At 31.0% G+C, this 21,053-nt stretch overlaps 1 protein-coding gene and 4 long non-coding RNA genes across 10 annotated transcripts; 2 read left to right on the forward strand and 3 right to left on the reverse strand.

The window, feature by feature from the left end:
* On the reverse strand, positions 2,346 to 3,135 carry LOC104730651. The gene is made up of 2 exons (XM_010449852.1): positions 2,929 to 3,135; positions 2,346 to 2,840 (listed from the first exon to the last, which is right to left on the reverse strand). The coding sequence occupies exons 1-2, from the start codon at positions 2,994 to 2,996 to the stop codon at positions 2,411 to 2,413; spliced, it is 498 nt and encodes a 165-aa protein (XP_010448154.1). The 5' UTR covers positions 2,997 to 3,135; the 3' UTR covers positions 2,346 to 2,410.
* Positions 3,517 to 5,819, reverse strand: LOC104730652. 2 transcript variants are annotated; one of them, XR_758494.2, is made up of 7 exons: positions 5,595 to 5,819; positions 5,370 to 5,495; positions 5,114 to 5,192; positions 4,948 to 4,996; positions 4,651 to 4,836; positions 4,329 to 4,559; positions 3,517 to 3,851 (listed from the first exon to the last, which is right to left on the reverse strand). It is a non-coding gene; the product is annotated as an uncharacterized LOC104730652 (long non-coding RNA). The 2 variants fall into 2 exon arrangements; XR_758493.2 differs by lacking the exon at positions 3,517 to 3,851 and having other exon boundaries at positions 4,328 to 4,559; positions 5,595 to 5,812.
* LOC109128109 lies at positions 8,286 to 10,787 on the forward strand. The gene is made up of 3 exons (XR_002034568.1): positions 8,286 to 8,713; positions 9,483 to 9,536; positions 10,593 to 10,787. It is a non-coding gene; the product is annotated as an uncharacterized LOC109128109 (long non-coding RNA).
* LOC104730653 lies at positions 13,720 to 16,873 on the reverse strand. 5 transcript variants are annotated; one of them, XR_758499.2, is made up of 9 exons: positions 16,762 to 16,873; positions 16,409 to 16,506; positions 16,254 to 16,325; positions 16,067 to 16,151; positions 15,779 to 15,905; positions 15,528 to 15,628; positions 15,255 to 15,379; positions 14,611 to 14,617; positions 13,720 to 14,512 (listed from the first exon to the last, which is right to left on the reverse strand). It is a non-coding gene; the product is annotated as an uncharacterized LOC104730653 (long non-coding RNA). The 5 variants fall into 5 exon arrangements; XR_758497.2 differs by lacking the exon at positions 14,611 to 14,617; XR_758496.2 differs by having other exon boundaries at positions 13,720 to 14,617.
* Positions 19,666 to 20,785, forward strand: LOC104730654. Its single transcript, XR_758500.1, has 2 exons — positions 19,666 to 19,729; positions 20,525 to 20,785. It is a non-coding gene; the product is annotated as an uncharacterized LOC104730654 (long non-coding RNA).

Genomic DNA, 21,053 nt, shown 5'->3' on the forward strand with positions numbered 1-21,053 from the left:
ATGACATCTGTGTGTAGAGGGTTATGCAAATTAGCTACGAGATTGTTAAAAACCTAGGTTTGCAAAAGAAAATGTAGATGGTCTTTTCTAGATTGATTCAATGATTCCTCTTGTGTGCCCTCGTGAATCTAGTTTTGAACTCTTACACTTTTACACTTGTAGAAGGAAATTTTACATCAAGCTAATTAAACTACTTGAATAGAATAGTCACACAAGTTGTCTGCATATGATTTGATTATCCAAAGGGAATGACAACAATTGATCCTCTTCCTTTTTACAGATGAGTAATGCGCCTTAGTATCTCATCGGATTCACCCTCTCCACAGCCAGGTAAAATATAAACAACCTTTTCAACCACTATCTAAAGCTCCACCGATCATTCTTTCGATTTGTTTCTGATTCTTTTGAGATTCGTAGGTACACGAGGATGGATGAAACAAAGCTGATTTGTGCAGAGGAGTGCGTTTGTGTGTATGTTTGTGCCATCTTTTGCAATCATGGAAAGTCTCTGGAATCTCCTCTGGATCATTTATTCTGAGTCCTTCTTCTTATAATTTATCCATGTATGATTTTCACATTTAAACAATGAAAGAGTTGGTATCTAAAACCCTTTTGGGATTATGATCTTAATCTTCAATCTAATTTCATATCCGATGAGATACGAAAAGATCGAATCTTATATGCTTTTTAACAACAATAAATCTGACCGAAGTATTCATACTGATCTGTCCCGGAGAAAAGTTAACCGGGGTTAGTTATCACCAGCATCAAACTTTTTGAAGTAATACATACCTATAAGGCTATAACCATATAGTGAAAGATCACGATATGAGGGAGAGGCTTTGCAAACCTACCAATAAAAATGCTCGGGGTATTTTTGTTCAAAAATTGTCTTGTGGCTATTTTATGAGAAGTCTCAACGACTTTGCCAAACTGTGAAAGAAAGCCACGACGTATACTTCATGGATGACATGATTGCAGTATGTAACATATCTCAATCTATTGCATTTTAGAGCCTTTATGTATCTTTGGATCTGGATTTGATTTTGGTGCTGCCAGGTTAAGCCTTTGAATCACTCCCATGATCTACCACCTCTGAGTCGAAGCGGAGTGACTTACGTATGTAGCTGCATGGTTTTCTTGCGTTCAACTGATGGTGCAAAGCTTCTAATGAAGAAATGGGTTGAGGAGATTCAAGCTCAACCTTGGTCTGACACCGAGGCAAAGAAACCACATGATCAGCCTGCTTTTAATCGAGCATTTCCAAAACAGCTCATCAAGTATGTAATGTTACTTCCTCCAAATTTCACATCTGCTTATGGAAGTTTAAAATTAACATGGTATCAAAATCTAGTTTATTAATTCAAAAAAGCTGGTCTAAGTAAACATTAGGAGTTAGAGAGTAAACTTTTTTGGTAATCAAACATCCATAAGTAAGAGGAGTTATGAGTAGGTACGACTTTGGTTTTAATCTCTAATGTTGATTTCAGTTGTTCTAATTCATACTCAACTCTTCTTGTGATCTTCTATTAAACAGGTAGATGCCTACTTGCTTCCACAATCAGCTTTCCCATCAGGAGGATTGTACTTCAGGAATGAGACAAAGGGGAAACATGTCATAGTCCACAAGAACTACATTATCGGTTACGACAAGAAGATGAAACGCTTTCAAGATTTTAACCTATGGCTACTCGATGATCATGCTCTTGAGTCTCCACTAGGAATATTAAAGTAAATATTTGAATACACCAAAACATATTTTTGTCACTCTCTCTTTCTGTTGTTATCTTGAGACTAACAACAATATCAATTGCTATTTCGTTTCGCTTTGCAGGATATATCAAGAGCAGCAGAATACTACTGAAGGGAAAAATCAGAGGAAAACAGAGGAGAAACAGGGGCAAGAAACAGATGTTACCTTAGAGAGGACTTCTTATATGTACAACAAGTATAGGATCTCGAAATTGTTGCGGAGAGATTTATTCAACTCGATTTTGATTACTTAGATACATGTTCAAAGCAGTCTATCATCATAATAACATACGTTAACCAAGCAATTTATGATATATTATAGATAAATTAATATCTTTTATTTATTTATTTATTTATTAGTGCTTTAAAAAGCATAAAAATTGTTGCATACGTAAGATTTTCAGAGATTTATAAACTCTCTTGAGCAATATGTATTCGTTTTATANAAAAAAAAAAAAAAAAAAAAAAAACTCTATGTATTCAAAAACATATATTGGTTTGTTATGGTATTTCAAAGTTGATTAGATAGAATCATAGAAGAAATAACGAAAAATAAGGATCAAATATTTTAGAATACAATTGATAGTCTAAAATAGAAAACTTGAGGAGAAAGGGAAAACAAAAAAAATAGAGAAAGGAAACCCTAAAACTTAACACCTTAAACAACAGTAATAGCAACTTTCGATGCCTCTTTTGGTTGATTCCTAGCCATCCACCGATTACGTAATTGTTGCACTATTGTGCATAGAGACGGCCAAATCATGGTAACTACGAACCATATCAAACAAGGTATACCCAAGCCTAGAGCCAAGTGAGGAGAGATAGCATAGAAGAGGTCGAGGAAATAACCAAAGCCTAAAGTCTGAATGGTACGTCCCAACAAGTAGGAATCACGTACTGAATCATCCATATATTCTGCAGTTTGCCAAGTCAAGAGGGAGAGAACAGCCGAATCCATCGAAAGACAGAGAAATGTACCACCTGCGGTTAAGGGAATCTTGTGGGCTATTACATACTTGGTCGTTGCAATGTTGAGGATTAGTATGATGATATTCATCGCAATATCGAATTTTACGTTGCTGTTCACCCTGCAGCAACCAAACCATTAAGAGGATCAGATAATTCGGTTTATATAATCATTGTTATGATACATAATACACGGATATTGAGCCTCACCACCATGCACGGAGAGGGCTAGGAGGAGATAGATCAACGGTGGTAAAAGTAGGGGGCTTCGTAGTCATGGCTTCTTCGATTAATTTATAATTGGTGGTTATTGATGAGGAAATCGAAGGTTGCCTACTCCATTAGGTATATATAATATATAGGTCTCTCGGGTTACAATAGTCCAAGTCCAAGTCTGATTGAGATTATATTCAAAAAAAAAAAAAAAAAAAGTCTGATTGAGATTATATTTAATAAATCAAACTATCGACTAAATAAACTTCAAGAATAGATAATTACAACTACAATAAAATTCCGATCCATTAAATATCATAGGCAAAATTTTATCAACTATAAAATTCAAAATTGTAATGATAATCTATGGCGTCTCAAGTTTCTCACAACCATAGCACACTACAGAGAAATAAGTAATGTAGTATATATATTTTTTTGTTTATTAGCGTAGTAGATAAGGACCCGCGGATGAGTTTAAAATTTTACAAATAAAATAAAATTTAATAAAAATATATTCTAAATTTATTGTACATTATTTATAAATTTTCTTTTTATTATAATACACTGATTTATATCTATATTTGACTTAAAATTAAAATAAGTAAATAATTTTTATAGTTTTTATATTATTTACTTATTTTAATTTGATTTAGCCAATGCGGCGGAGGAAAGGATTAGAAGGAGAGAGACGCGAAGAACTGCAGCGGCGGCGATATTAGAGGAAGATGAAGTTAGAGGAGGAGACGAGGCGGCGCGTGTGGAAAATATTCAAGAATGAGAGGCGCGTGAGAACCGCGCGTGTTCTGAAGACTCAAGATTGACAAATTCGTGATAAAACGTGCGTGCGTGGAAGACGTCTCGTGGAAAGAAACTCAACCTTCCTCTTCTTTTTTGTTTTTTTCCAGTTTCTTTTCTTTTTCCTGTCGATAAAGTTAAAAAGTAAAAAAAAAAATGTAAAAAACAATACGGAGTAGGTAAACAATATTTTGTATCGTGGTTACTGTGAGATAGAAAGTTTAACTGAAGTGTATGGGCAAAAGTGGTAACAATATATCATGTATTGTTTATAAAATAAGAACTTTTAGAATCTTAATTAAAATTATCCTCTCCTCCAATAGTAGGATATAATTTTGAGTCTCTTATTTTTTAAAAGATAGTATTTTGAAAATAAAATTTTTTAAGTAGACTATAATTAGTATAAATGTTTAGTTAGCTAGGAGGATTTGTGCTTAGGACAATTTTAATTAGGATTCTATAAACTTAGGACAGATCGATCATATAAGAATGGATGAATGGAGTCGTTGAGAAAGGAAGCAACTTTCAGGATTTGGATGTTGTTGTAGGTCGTTGCTTCTTACGGAAGAGATAGTTTAGAAGCAGTCCAAGTAAAGGCAAACCTGTAACCAAGCAACCATATGGGCCGTGACGTCTGCCGACACAGTTCCTTAAAGCTTCTCTTTGTTACATCTTCCTCAGGCTTTCGTCCTCTCTGCTTCGGTGGTGGTAGTGGTGTCTTTCTCGTATTTGACTGCTGCCACCAACCCGTCTTCTGCAATGTTTAGGTACGGGCCTTGGTTTATCAAAGGCTCTTGTTTCCCTGATGACTCTGAGCTTCTTTTCTCTTGAATCTGCAACAAAAATTTGATTATCTTAGGAAGAAAGCAATAGACAGAAGAGTTGTATAATCTAAACTGCAATTTTAAAAAAACAAACATTTACTTTCTGTATATGCATATAACGACTGCAGCTAAGGGCGCCAAGAAACTCATTGGTGGCTCGAACCCACCTGTACACAACAGATGTAGGCAGTACTTAGTAAAGGGAAGTACATAGATCCATTTAATCCTTCGAAGAACGCTAGATGTCCCCCGTCATTTGTTGTAAAAGACAATGTTTTTGTTTGCCCTGTTTCAATAGACAACGTTGATAGCAAAAGAAGTATATGTAAGTTATTTTCTCATGAACTTTGCTTGTTTCGATGCATTTAACTTATGGATCTGTGGCTAAACTACTAACCTTTTTGATGCCTTCCCAATTAGCAAGCCGTGAATACTGAGGTTCATGCCTGCATTGAAACCAAATTCAATGAAGAAAATAAAAGAAGTCTTGATGTCTCATCAAGTGATTAGAGAGAAGAACTTAAGATACACAGAGAAGAAGACAGTTATGAAAAATAGCTCACCAAGAGGTCCCATGGAGAGCAAATAGCTACAACACCCCTCAGAGGAGTCTTTTCATCCCTCTTCCCCAAGGTATTTAACCTGAAGCATGAGAGAGATAGTTTCAGTAACCTCATATCAATATGCAACACAGAAGGTCCATGATAGAAATCCAAACCATCACACTTCAACATAATTCAAACCTAAGACTTGTTTCTCAGCTGGATCAAAGCGGAAGAAACCAAAATTGTAAAACACTAAGGTTCCTGATATAAATACCAGAACATTTGCTCCAATGCTAGTTCCAATAGCAAAGAGAGGAGGAGCCTTCAGGTATTTTTGTTGAAGATAACCAAGAACTACCCGTATATCCCCTGTCCATCCAGCATTATAGAAGCGATCGGACTGCATTCATTTGCAGCATAACAAGATTGTATATAAGCAAGCATAACGTTTTATAGAGAACAAGAAATCAGAATGCTATAGGAGACTAGCGTAACTCACAGTAACCGGAACACCACCCAAACCTCTAAGGTTGCCTCCGCCGATTCGCATCTCCTCCGACCTGAATCTCATCTGATTCCATCTCCTTCCATTGTGAATTCGCGAGTTCGATCGAGAGAGAAACAGAGAGAGGGAGAGAAAGAAATAAAATCATTCGACCCTCAAAAATAATTTGAGAACACATTAATTAATCGGTTTGTCCAACAAATTGGTGACACGTATGGTCTCTTATTACCAAATTGAATCTACTAAATAAGAGGTCCTCTTATTTTTTTTCCTTTTCTCTGATTAATTTTTTTCCTTCTTTTCACTTTAAAACCTCTCTAAATACCCCCTGTTGACAAAAAAAAACCTCTCTAAATACCCTCTCGTTGGGGAAGGCCTTACCTCTGATCTATTTTTTTTTTTTTTTTTCAAACACTCTTACCTCTTATCTATACGTCTATACCTAAATAATTAGATAAGACCCGCCTTATTACGCGGGTAAAAATTTTAAAAAAAATATTAAAAATAATTAAGTAGTAATATACATGTTTTTAGATTTTATCTTGTAACATTTTAATATTGAATATAAACTTTCATATTTCATTTTAATACTCTCTTAATTCCATTATATAAGAGTTTTAAGATTTTTTTTTACTTTATTTTATAATAATTTCTCAAATTTCTATGTATAATTTTTATTAATATAACAATTTATGACTATTTGAACTATGCAGTATATTTTTCTATTAGTTGAAGTTTTATAGATGACGTAATATTTATTGTTTGTTAATCTTTGTGTTTTTACCCAAAAGCTCTTATAGGATAGAGAGTGCCATTTAAATATCTATACCATCACAATAAACCATATTTTAAGTTTAATTATACATTTCATCTTATGCATAGAACTAAATATGATGTATTAATTGTGTAAAACCATAATTCACTTTTTCATGGATTATAGTTAAAAATTTAATTAAAAAATAATAATATGAGCATCATATGAGATTATATGTATATTGGTTAGTATTTTAAATTTAATAATAAAAATAATCAGTTAACATCCACAAAAATTTAAGAAATCCAAAAATATCCTAAATATTTTTCTTCTATATGTCATAATTTTATAAGTAATACTTTTATCAATTTTCATCAATTAACCAAAAATTTATTCCTACAAACTCATTTTTTTCAGGTTCTCATATCACTAAATGCATTAAAATCTTTTAAATTAAACATGTAAAATTATACTAATACACATCATGTATTGAAAATTTTTCTTTTTAAGTTCATTACTCTTTCAAGGTTTTGTATGCTTACTTACAATAAAAATTTATATTACAATGATAAATACAATTTATATCCGACTAAAATATATTAAATAACTTATGGTATTCTTTCTAACTTTGTTATTCATTATTTATTGGTTAATATACATGCTTAATTAATTTCGTTTTTGTTTACACATGTCAAATTTATTGGGAACACAGGTATAATATAATTAGCATACAATAGAAAATATATTGATTATTTTAGTTTTCTATTTTGATTTAGAAAATATTTTTTTTTTAAATATAAACATGTAACATTTTGTAAATATAATTAGCTGTCCTACTACGTTTACAAAAAATTAAATTTTTTGACATGTGTCAACATCTTATCAATGTATTTGACACGTGTCACGATCTTGTTAATTAGTAATTTTGTCATCAAAGTTTATATAATAAGATGTCCATACAATATAATAAATGTTTTTGTGTGTTTTATATAGTATACTAGGTGCGGACCCGCACATACGTGCGGGATTATGTTTGTAAATAATTTAATATAATTATTTAAATTGGTTTGGTTTTAGTAAATTTGTGAATATTTGAAATAATTATGATTTCACTACAAAATTTTAATCCAGTTATATACGGATCAAACTTGAACCAAATTAGTAACCGTTAGATTTTTATTAAACTCGTATACTATTAAATCAGATAAAAATCATCAAAAAAATTAAACTTCTTGAATGGGATGACCTAATATATCAAGCTGCGCAAATACACCTCGATAGGTTTTGAGAATTGAATATAGTTAAAACAACACATTCCCAATATGGGAGATTCTTGATATAGGACATTTTCGATATAAGACAAAATTTTATTCCCGATTGGAAACAGGATGGGATGGAAGCAAAAATTACTGAAGTCCTGCGTTTTGTAAAAACACAAAGATAAATTATAGTATATTTATATATTATATGATATAATAATATATTACAAAATTAATTGAATTCTTTATTCTTGTTATTTTATGTATGGTTCATCTATAATGGAACACACTTTAATTTTAGTGCCTTTAATTGTTATTTTGAACATTGTTAGGCACTTAGGCTATATAATTTGAAAGAAAAAATCATGTTACATATATGATTGTAAGTATTAATTTATTTTAAGTCTATTATGTTAATTTATAGTTATTAATCTATACACAAGTTATTATAAATTTCCAAATTCTAAATTACGGGGTGAAGATTATTATGAAGAAACCAAATGACTTAAAAAAAAGGAAAAATGACAATGTTGAGTAGTAAAAGGGACAAAAAATCATAATAACGTTATTTAAAAAAGAAAAACAAAAAAAATAAAACAGAGACATTGTTTTTCTATTAAAAAAATCAGAGACATTTATCTCTTCCTTAGTCTCTTTTTCCTCTTCCTTCTTCTGTATTTCTTCTGAATCTCATCGATTTGATTAAAGACATGCATGTCTCTTCCTGATTCTCTCCCTTCGTCTTCTTTTTATTCTCCTGTGACCCACGAAGAAACCGAGTTTCACGCTTACCATGGAATCTTTCCGAGTACGATTACCACCATGGGAGCGTGTTTGCATATGAGAACGTGAGGGATAGTTCGACTTCCGGAGACACTTGGTCTTGCGTTGTTGTCGTTGCTACCTTCTATAACCTTTGGTGAGATCGAATTTTTGAATCGATGCTTTGTCTTTGTTGTGTGAATGTTTTGATTAAGATATAAGAGATATATAATTCTAATTTTATCACTTTGTATAGTTTTTAGCCAGATCCATTTGAAGTTTAAATGATTTGATCGCTTTGGTTGATGAAGTCTGTCCTGCTAATTTCTTGGGGTGAGGTAATTTTGATTTTGAAGCTGAATTTCCAAAAGTTTGTTTCAAACTTGCCTCAAGTATAGAGAGGAAATGAAGTTGTTTTTCACCATTAACTCTTTGTTCATCTAACCCGTGGTCTTTGTTAATTTCCAGATTCTCAGAATCTCATACCAACACATAAAAAAACAAATTCTAAAAATTAATTTTAAATATAATAATGTGTTAAATAGTGCTATTTTTGGAAATTTATGAAGTGTGCTACAATTATCCATAAAACTTGATTTAGTGCTATTTTAGGATATTTCTTGATTTATTAACTCTAAACATGCAAGAAATGGTAATCTCCTTCCCTCTAAGGCATCTCTTTTTATTTGGGGTCAAAACAATGCATCTATTATAATCAATCCAATAGATTAACTTATTGTTCTTTCTGATAGTAAACTAAATGATGTTCTTGTTGCCAAACAACCAACACAAATTATAAACATCTGATTTATTTTTCTTCACAACATTGTTTTTGGATTAGTAAAGAGTAAAACAAATAAGTTAAAGCAAGACTATGGCTACATATGTGGTTGCAATCAAATATCTCTGTGATCAATTTGACTCTATTGGTTCTCCTCTCAATGAACATGAAAAAATATTTGGTGCTTTATCTTGTCTAGGGAAAGAGTATGAATCTATTTGTACTGTAATAAAATAAGCCCTTATAGAAATGGTTGTACAGTTCGTCGTTATAGTGTAAACAAATGGAAAAAAAAGGTCTCACCTTTAAAAACTCATTACTTGCAGGAGTAAAGATTAGAGTTATTGGATGAGTCTTATATGGTCCTCGGCGTGATCCAAGTAAGCTTCTAATTTCTTGAGAAGAAATGTGAAAAACTGCACTATGTGGAATATAATTATTGATATTGGTAGAACTCCTTGTGAATTTTGGGTTTGAGAGTTGTGATGAAATGGTGTAGGCCTCCTTGTATTAGATATTTGAGGAGCACCGTTTAATACTTGGACCAGTAAAATCTTTTTCTTCTTCACCCTGTTTCATATATTGACAATAGTGACATAATTAGTTTAATATATTGATAAACAATACTTGAGAATAAAGAGAAATAAACTTACTTACTTTGAAATCGAGTTTTTTTGTGTGTGTTTGGAAGTGTTGTGTTTATTCTTGAGTAGAGGTCTGTATTTATAGAACTAATGGAGGTAGTTTGGTGAAATGGTATAATTCTAGAATATGCTTATTCGATAATGAAGATGAGATACGATAGTATATTTTTTTTACATAATATCTAACTATTAAATCTGTGTTAGTTGCTAAAATTTAGAGGATATGAATATTTTAGTTGATACAATTTTAAAATGTTACTCTAATTTAGCTACAATATATTTAAAACTTGCCTAAATCTGTAATGAATAAGATTCAAAATTTATTGTCACCTTAAATTTGCAGAATTATTTATGTGTATTTGGAAATCTAAAATATTTTTGAATACATGTTAGGTAATATACCCATTGTTCCAGTTTTTGATTATTTTTTTTTCTTTCTAAAATTGAATGATGAAATAAGTTCTCTGTTACTCGCTCCACCTTTTATGGTATATATAGGATTTGATTATGAGATTCTTTCCTAATCTAGCGTAGTTTATGTTGATACTTTTTAAAATAGGTACACAAAATCCGATTTTGTTAGTTTTGGAAATGATTAAGATTCGAGTTTTTAATATTCTTGATTTGGGATTTTAATTTAATAATTGATGTTTAAACGATTTTAATTGTGATTAGTTTCTAAAAACCGTATTGTATGGCAGGGAAGATTTTCGGGGTTGAAATGTAGAATTTATTATGTTAATCAAATTATTCATTTCCAAAATTATTTTTTGAATTTGATTTTGATTACAGATATCGGCGGGCGCCTATGTTTGGAAATGGAAGTTACAATTCAGGATCCGAATAAGGGAAAACCGGGTTATTTAAAGATCCGCGTGTTTCTATTTAATTATATTACCTCTTTGCCCTCAAATATTTTTTTCTTTGTTCTTTCTTTTTTATTTCGTAGGGGCATTGTATGGCATATTGGTTCTATTGTTTTTTTTTTAACCCTAAGTGTACTCCCCAATTAATAGTATAGATTGTTATAAAAAAAAAATCATGCATCAAAAATACACTATACTAGGTAGTAACCCGTGCTACTGCACGGGCTAATATGTTTATTATAATTTGAAATTAATAATACTGTATTAGTTATATTCAGATTATTACACATTTTCAACAAATTATTGGTACTATGTACTTATTTTTGACATTTAATTTAAGTGAGCACGATATTGACTGTGACACATACTCCCTTCCATTCATATCTAATTACCTCTGATCTCTATCCTCTACTTCACATCGTATACATCTGTCTGATTACCTCTGGCACAGATGACTGGACAAAACATTTTAATATAAATTTTAAATTCGTAAAATGACTAAGAATTATATTAACCCGGACGTTATAGCACATGTACGCTATTTTTCTTGTAAATTATTAAAATTTAAACTTAGACGTATTTAGTTTGGAACAGGAAACACGTCCCGTCCCAACCCATCTCCTGGTGTCCCGTTTTATCTCCTTTCGTCCTATCTCGTCTCATCCCGTCTCTCGTCTCATCCTGTATCCATCAGCTTTTTTTTTGTCTTATGTTTTTTCTCTTTTAAATAATTTCTCGTTAGACAATATTTATTAAAAGAGATTGGGTAAGAAATTTAGACGGGATACCAGAGTTCTCCATTGATTATTAGGGGGTGTATTCAACTTGACATTTTAAGTGATTTGTGTGAAATTTACAAATTCTATGTTATTCAATCATGAATTTTAAAAAGTCTATTAAAATCCACTGTTATTAAACTGATGATTTAAAAATCTACTTTAAAATTCATTAAAATCTCTTGTTATTGAACTGATGATTTAAAAATCTACTTTAAAATCCACTGTTATTGAAAACAGTTTTGTGGATTAGGATTTTAATAATTTTTAGGATTCTGGAGGATTCTGTAAGATTTGTTTAGTTAAAAATACAGAAATCCAAATCTCATGGTTTTAGGTGGGATTTGAAAGAATTTTACAGAAAATCATATGAATTTCCCTAAAATCTATCAAAATTCTAAATTTCCTAAATCCCATCAAATTCTCCAAAATCATGGTTTGAATACACCCCCCTTAGGTTTTTTAGTTAGTTGAAATTATCCAAAAAAAATATAATTTCAAAAACTATATACTTGTTTTCAAAAATACCAAAATTTTCTATGTGCTCGTTCCAAAGTGGTTAATCACATGTTGCATAGTCAATCCTTATCCAAATTAGTGAAAGCTTGACCTTTGAATTTATCTACCTATATTTTTTATTTCATACTTTTATCCAAAATTTATGTCCCTTTAAAAAAATGTTCAATTTTTTTTTTTTTCATTATTCGACTTACCCGTTTCAGTTTATCTATATTATTTATTGTCTTACTACTATAAATAGACCGGATTTTTTCTCAAAATTTAATTATTGTTTCTTAAAGTATATGTACTTAATTAGTAAATTAAATTACTTCAAAAACAGTGATAAAACATATATTAAGTTAAATAATAAACCCTTTAAAATTTTTAATTGTATAATATTAGTATTTTCCATAAAAATTAGTTGGCCATTCTTTTACGGTGTTTTCAATATTTTAGTGTATATGTAGAATACCACAATCAATACCGAAAATAAACATTATCATCATTTTCATCAGCTGAAAATATAAATTTTCTTACAATACATTCATACTAATCAAGCACAACTCATGTTTGTTGAAAATGTTGAAATAATCTTGTTACAGGGTGTTAAATCTTGTCCAGTCCCATCCCATCCCATCCCGTCCCGATCCATCCCGTTAGAAATTTTATGTCCCATAACCATTCTCTTTTAAATAATTACCCATAAAATAATGTTATTATTGAATTTTAGCTAAGAAATTTAGACAAAATACATGTATTTCCATTTGAATGTTTAATTTATATAGTTAGTAGAAATTCTAATTCTCAAAAAATCTCAAAATATTTTCAAAATACCAGTCTCAAAGTAGTTCTTTACATGAAATATACTCAACTATTTTTTAAAAATCGTTTAAGTACAATGTTTTCTATTATATGAATTACCCATTTCTGTCATTTCTCCCCTATTTCTCATCGCAATTCCACAAATAGACTGAAATTTTAATCATAATTTTATTTACATGTTCTGATATGAAATTATGTGCATAAACATTAATATGTTTCTGATTATATTAAGAGTATATTTGTAAGAAAAAATTAATCTTATGATTAAAGATTTTCAATCCGTCTTTTGATTCGATTTCAGTTGGAATTATTTAGTGTTTTTTAAATCTTTTGATTCGATTATGGTTGAAATTATTTAGTGTTTTTATGATATCCCTAAAAACCAAACACATCCCGTGTTTGTTAAAAATGTTAAGTGATTTACTTATATATTTTCAAACTAATCAAAATATCTTTCATAGTTTGCTTAGAGCTGTTAAATTAGAATATCATATTTCACTTTGATTTTAGTTAGATTTTGGAATAGGAAACACGTCTTGTCCCATCTCTTCACGTCTCATCCCGTCCATTTCCGTTGCATTTCGTATCCTCTAATATACTTGCATAGGCTGAAATTTTGTCGTTTTTATGCAAATTAAATGATTTAAACATTTTAAAAGATTGACATGTGGGATAAGATTTCTACATACATTCTAATTTTCCCCAAAATGTACATTTTAAAGTGGCTCAAGCCTCAAGGTAAAACTGTTAAATATGTCAAATATGAAATATGTCATGCGTTCGCGTGAGTAAATAGTATGTCTGCTTCATACCGCTTACATATGAATAAATCACTCTTTCTAATTTATTAGATATATTTAGAGCTAGAAAATAATACATAAAAAACATATGTTACATGTCAAGAAGAGAGTACATTGTACTTAAACGAAAGTACAATCGTAACACTTCGTAACGTGTGATAATAATAAATAATCAAGTTCTTTTTGGTTCAAAGCTACATAGAGTACAAAGTAAATGAAAGTACAATCGGACCTTAGGAATTACAGAAAAAGAAGAGAGTTTATGCGTAACATTATGCTCAAGCTAAGCATATAAAGTAAAAAAGGATTCAACAAACAGGCAATGCTCTTCATGTGTTTGTTTCCTTCCATCGCCTGCAATTTATCAAAGATTGAAATTTTTACAGTACATATGCTTAGTCATCTGACCTAATCGCCAACCAATACCGTGACACTTTCACCTAGCTCAGCTTTACACCTTTATCCCCTTAACTAACTATGATTCACTACAAAACTTCTAGGCCAGCAACAATAGTCTTGCATTAGACTAAGAAGAAATCCTTATTCACATCATCAAGACTAAAACACATCCCACCGATTGACAGTAACATTCCAAAGATGGAAAGAAGAACTCATCAACCTCGTTGATGATGGTTTCACAGAAATAGACTGAAAAAGCTTATCAATGTCATACTCAAGAGAGCCATGATACTCTCGCGGCTTCCGCTCCGAATCTTTACTCGATGATCCCATAACAGATTTACCATATCTCCCGGAATGTTTTGGCAATCTTACTTCATCATCCTTCTCTTCCACAATTTCACAAGCGCCTCCAAACTATCCCATTGCAAAACAGAGCTTATACAGTAACTAAAATCTCTTGAGATAAATCAAAGCAGCACCGAGTTATTCATCATCTCTCTATGATCCGTTTCTAAACTTCTGGGAAACACAGTCACACAGTTTACCTGAAAGAGAATAATCATAAGGAAAAAAAATGGTTAAAGAACAGTAACTTCAAATGAAGAGCAATGTGGAGAATCATTTTTTGTCCTTGTATAATCACCCAATGCCTGCAAATTGTAATCATAAAATCCCTTATCAGCAATTCAGTGGGAGACATAGATGAACTATTGAGTTAGACAAAGTTGAAAAATTTACAAAAAGTTCTTCACTATTTAAGTAATTGTAATAGAAGAAATAATCTCAGCCAAAGTTTTATATTATTAGATGAAAATAAAAGATAATTGCGATAACATTGGTAACATAGATACAATTGAAGAGTAAACAGTGATTAATCACCCTTGGTGACGAAGAAGATAGGAGACTCGGTCTTACAGATACAACATATAGGATCCCTAAGGACGAAACGGAGACGAACGACACATGTAGAGCAAACCTCTCGGTGACCACAAGATCGATAAGCTAATGATACTTTCATCAGTTGGAAATCTCAAAAAATTTTGATAAAGGTAAAGCTCATTTAAAATTCTAGAAAACAAAACTGACTAAATTACTAAAATTCTAATTTTGAGGTACAGAGCGGATAATATGGAAAACAGAATAGAGAAGTATCATCTCTGATCTTGAGTTCAGCGGTTAATCTTAGAGGCACAATATAGCTACTATCTAAGCTTAACTTTAAGACCAAACAACCTATTATTGCTTCAAACTTACAATAACTTTTAAAACAACCAAAAATAAACTCACTTAGCGTAGTGCATCATTTCAATTTTTCTGCTGGTTTTCCAAGACCATTGAAAAGATTTTTCTCCATTAACAACATAAATACCGCAAGTTCCGGTTGATGACGACTCATCTTCATGATGGTGAACCTGACAAAAAAAACATATGTCATCTTAATTTACTGTTATTACGAAATTTTACTATAACCGATAACTTTATACTATCCTCATAGAGAAACCAACCACCTGCTGTACATGGACTCAAATAATAAAAAAAAACACCAGAGAATCAACTTACATTGACACCAGCTGTTGTACATCCTTCTTCATTGCCTCTTTGTATTTATCATTTCCAATGGATCCCATGTAACTGGTTACCCCAGGAATTTGAAGCATCCACTACAGCCACCAGCAAGTAAAAAGAGAACCTCAACTTAGCATATATAAGACGTTCAGTGGAGAAATGCATATATCAACCAAAATTTAAAAATTTTAAATTACAATTTTTTATGTTTGCATAAGAAGAGAGAGAGAGAGAGAGAAACGTACCTTCATACGACCAAGGATTCTAACAACAATGTCAACACCTCTCTTTAATTGAACTCTTGACCTGTTGTATAGCTATCACCTCCAAATCAACATATCCGAAACTGAGTTCTTAAAACGCATGCTTTTCCTATTCAAAGGAACAAAGCATCAAATATAGTGAGAATGTGGGGGAATATCTTAAGTGATTATGATGATAACTATTCATTCGATCAATCTTTCCAAGACTAACGAACTTAAAGAAATTCACATCACTAACTGAATTTCATCATCAACAGATCCAATACTCACCATTGATTCCAAACTTCATCAAAAACATTAGTAGAAGACCCGCTTTTTGTTTGGGATAAAGTTTTTGACCTACCTCTTCCTGTTCCTAAACATCATAAATAAAACTTTCATATCTTCTTTTAAGTTAAACAAATGAATTTTACGAACAAAACGTTTACAAACACTAAGCCAATAAGATTACACTTACCACAGTATGAGGATCAGATCCGTAAGCTATCTTTAAGCATAAGTGACAGAGCCGCACCTTTGCTTATGGTTCCTAATATGTTTAAACATAAGTATCTAAGCAGAACGGAGAGTGTTTACAAATTTATATGCAGAAGATACAGACTTATAACTCACCTGTTGTGCCAATCATGTCGTCCACCATTACACTCTCTTGCAGCAAAACGTTTAGTCTTGATTTTCCCAAGCTCCAGATCAAAATAGCAAGAAATCTCCTGTATCATCATCATAAAAAAACTACATCCAATGAACAAACGACAATATCACAAATCATACTCATCCTAATCGTTTCAAAATCAAACATACTATCCTTTCAAATTGAGAGAGAATCAAGCTCAAAAGATCTAATTTCGCCCAAACAATGACTTGAAATCAAAATAGATCTTACATATCTATTAGTGGACGTACAATAGAATAAGAAGCAATTAGGGAGAAAAAAAGAAAGAGAGAGTGTCGATATCTTTACGTACTGCTTTGCTGCCTTTGCTTTCTCCTTGGTGAAGCTCAATCCCAGAACATCATCGTCCACTCTTCTGCTAAAGGAGAGAGAGGCGACAGAGAAAAAGAAATTTCGGGTTAGGGTTTTGTTTCTTATTTTAATATTGACAGAGTAATGGACGACTAAGATTAAAAAGATCTCAAAATATACGGTCAGGATTTTAAAAAAATTAGGCAATGAACGACTGAGATTATAACATAAAACCGGGTTAGATTACCGGGTTATTTCGACCCGCGTGTTTATCCGTTTAGAGGGGGTGTGGAATTTCGTCGTTACCCTTTAAAAAAATCGAATATTTGGTTATAACTCCAATGGCATACCCTTGTAATTTCTTACAAAACAAAGGTTTAGTCCATAAACTGTGTTTCAAAATAATAGTAGGGATATTATAATTAATGTATATATAAGTATTAACATAAAAAAACTGTAACTATTCAAAAGAATAGTAAGAGAAAATCAATTATAACTACTTAATTGTTTCACAACATTCATATTTTAGAAGTTATACAGTCTTGACTTTTATGTTTCACATGTTCTTGTAGAGTTTCAAATCTGAAACACTATAAGATTATGAAAAATAAAAGTCAAAAAAATTTAAAACTCAAAATATGGATGCTGGAAAAAAAATTTGTGAACGAAGGAAACTAAAGACTTCAACACGTCTTATATAGAGAGATGAAGATTACTGTATTTTAGGATACTAACAAAAAGATTTTGGTAGTTATTTTAGATTTCCTCATTTAGTTTTGGAATATAAGTTTTAGAAAAAGGAAAATCATAAATATTGTTTACGCAGATTTCTCACAAAAATATAATCAAATTAATTTTTTATACATATATACAATTTTGAATTTAATTGCACGATTTTAATAGAGACAGATTTAAATTACTTCTATAAACAAATTTAGATGATTTTGTGTCTTAGGTAACATCAAAATTAGAAATTATTGTTTCCAGATATATCTCCACGCGTTTTTACATAATTAGTAAAGGCTTACATAATTAGTAATTAATAAAGACTTAATTTGTGTGAGTATGAAGACATAAATATATATTTGTTTTCCTTTATTATTGTTATTCGTTTTTTTATGGTATACAATATTTTAGTAATTTTTCAACATTAGTGATATACGAAATTTTGGTAATCTTTGATTTTAATTTACATAATTAGTAAAGGCTTAGTTTGCATGAGTATGAACTATGAAGATATAAATATATATTTGTTTTCCTTTATTATTGGTATTCGTTTTTTTTATGGTATACAATATCTTAGTAATTAATTATAGTAGTAGTTGATATTTCATATGTAGATGAATTATGTAGTAGTCGATTATTGGACCACTGTATTTATTACGGAACTTGGTAATGAGTTATTGGATATTACACGTTTCGGCCACTCGTGGTACCACTAAAATTCAAATGCCGAGACTTTGTTGAGTGAAAAAAGACTTTGTTTGTTTATATCTATACTATTAATACTATTAATCTGACTCCAGATAAATTATACATGATCCGAATTAACTACACCCGGGTCAGAGAAGGATCCGAGATTTTTATATTCCAAATTTACTTTAATGTCCTTCTTGTATGCTTTTTTATTTATTCAGGGTCATTTTATGTCATATATTCTAATGTTTCATTTTTGCCTTGAAAAAGTGCTTCCCTCCCTTTTAATAGTATAGATAGTTTCCTTATACTACGACTAATGTATGAACAGAGTTTAACATTCTATTATTCAGTATCAGTATATTGGTCTAATCATTTGTATTTCTCAATAATTAGAATGCGTTTTCATGTAGTTAAATAGTTGTTTCGCCCTCTTGTGTCCAAGCCATCGTGTTTTGCGTACGTACAAGGACGTATACTAATCGTCCGCAATTGGAATTTCATGTGCTTAATTAAAATTTGATTAAAGAATTAACCGAATTCGATTCTTAGACTACTTAAAATGATTAATCTATTGCAATATTTTATAGAAACATTAAACGACTATCTTAAGCTAGGAGGTTGTTTGAGCCACCTCCTCTCTCTAGCCTCCATGTTTAGTGTCTACCGGACCGAATTGAAGTCAGTTTGCCTCGGGAAAGTTTTTCCGGTTGAATAGATTCGGAGTCCAAGGGCTTGGGTCCAAGTATGTCGATTTGCTAGGTAGGGGAGTCGATGTTCATTGGGTGGCGGAGAGTCGACGGATTGGCCTATTCCGAAAGCTTTGTGGTGGGTTTGAATCGTCGTTTGGAGATGCTTCTGCGATAGGATCCGAAAACTCCGGCCAAAGAACTGGATCCGGCGTCGAAGTCACAAAACTGTGGGGCTTGTTTTCGTCGGTACTAGTAGGTCTGATCCTTTGCCTCCGTTTAATCGCCCGGAACCAACTTTGTTTCTCTGTTTCTGTTCGCCGGAAAATATTTTCCATTTTGTAACTGTTGTCAAATTGTAACTGCAGGCCTATGTCCAATTGGGACGGCCCATTAATAATTAAAAAAAAAAAAAAAAAAAGCTAGGGTGTACTTACAAAATCGGTATATCCGTTTATTTAGGCAATTGTATTATTTTAGACTTTTTGGTCTTTGTGTATCTTGGTAATAAATTATAGAAGTGGAACAAACAGTGAATGGAAGCAATGAATTCGTGGTTTTCAAAAAAAAAAAATACAAAACCGCACATGTACAGCCAATCAGAACAAAAAAGTTAATTTGCGGTTTTTGAAGAAAAAAAAAAAAGCGGATCGATTCAGCAGATAATGACATGGACCGCCTTTCAAAAATACAGCAGGTAATAAACAGCGGTTTTTTGGACCGCAAACAATTAATGTTTTATTTAATGATTTTTTAATATATAATTGTACTATATAAACGTATGCATGCGACTATACCTTATCAAAAAACAAAAAAACATCTATCCCCTCGCTCTCTCTATCGATTTCACTCACCATCATTTTGGTAATGTTTCTTTTTTTTGTAGTTCATTCTCATATTTATTTTATTTTTATTTTTTTTCTGAACCCAATTTTATCAAATTGTCGAATTGACCATTTCCGTGTTTATTATAGAGCAATGAAAAAGTAATTTCAGAACTCTGATTTGGTATGTTCTTTTTTTTTTGTAAGACATTAGTATGGTTTTCATACTCTGTTTGGTTATTCTCACAATTTTCTTTCTATTCAATAATCTGAATTGTTTTGGTGATGAAACACATGAATTGCGTAAAGGAACATAAATCATTGTCGTGTTAGTATGGTCAATATGCTCTCTAAACCCAATTTTATATAGGTTTTGTTTAATATATTTTCAAAATGAATTAATAGAAAATACACTTTTAAATACTTTGTTAGATTTTAAATTTATAAAAACTGATTTAAAATGCAGTTTCTATGTTAATAAATAGGGTTGTAATATATGTTTTAAGTTGAAAATTAGTAAAAATTTTAATCTTATTATTCAGTAAATAAAACTATTGTCCATACTACTTAAATATCATAGTGGTTATTAAAACACTTATATATCATGGAGTTTCTATGTTTAAAAAAAAAAAATTGTAATCCAGTTTACATAATTTTTTTTAAAATTATACATGTTAGTTTAATTATATAACAATTGAACATTTTCATTCTGTTTCATATCATCTTTATTTTATTTTCCTAACTAATATATTTATGTATATATATGTATATGTATATATAACAATATAAAGTAGTTTACATAATTTCATCAGAATTTCAAATTTTTCTGATGCAGATTTCGCAGACGTAATGACTGAGACAAATATAAACAACATAAGTTTTGAGCATGATATAGGTGGTATGGATGCAGCAGAGATAGCAGATAGGGAACATATGGCGCAAATAAGAGACAGTATTGCAAATATGTTATGGAAAATCAAAATACTTGATAATCAATCTTTTAATGTATTGTACGTTTTATGATTGAAATCTTGAATTGAGATGAGAAATTTTGAATGTTAAAAATTTAAAATTTTATTTTTGAACTATTTAGATATTTAAGCTTCAAAAATATATTATAATATTTATTTATCAATATATATATATATACTATAATATGAAATCTGCACTTCAAACAGTTTTTTCACCAATCAAACATTATTTTGTCCCGCTTATTCTGCATAAACCGCAGTTGTCCTGCAAATATTTTTTCTTGCGAATACCGCAGTTAAACCGTACCACACTTTAAAACGACTTATCCCGCACTGTCAATTACACTGTCACCATTCAGACCCCTAGTTTATGGTCTAACTTACAACCAAAAC

The sequence above is a fragment of the Camelina sativa genome, chromosome 12, assembly GCF_000633955.1.
Source record: "Camelina sativa cultivar DH55 chromosome 12, Cs, whole genome shotgun sequence".
NCBI classification, from domain to species: Eukaryota; Viridiplantae; Streptophyta; class Magnoliopsida; order Brassicales; family Brassicaceae; genus Camelina; species Camelina sativa.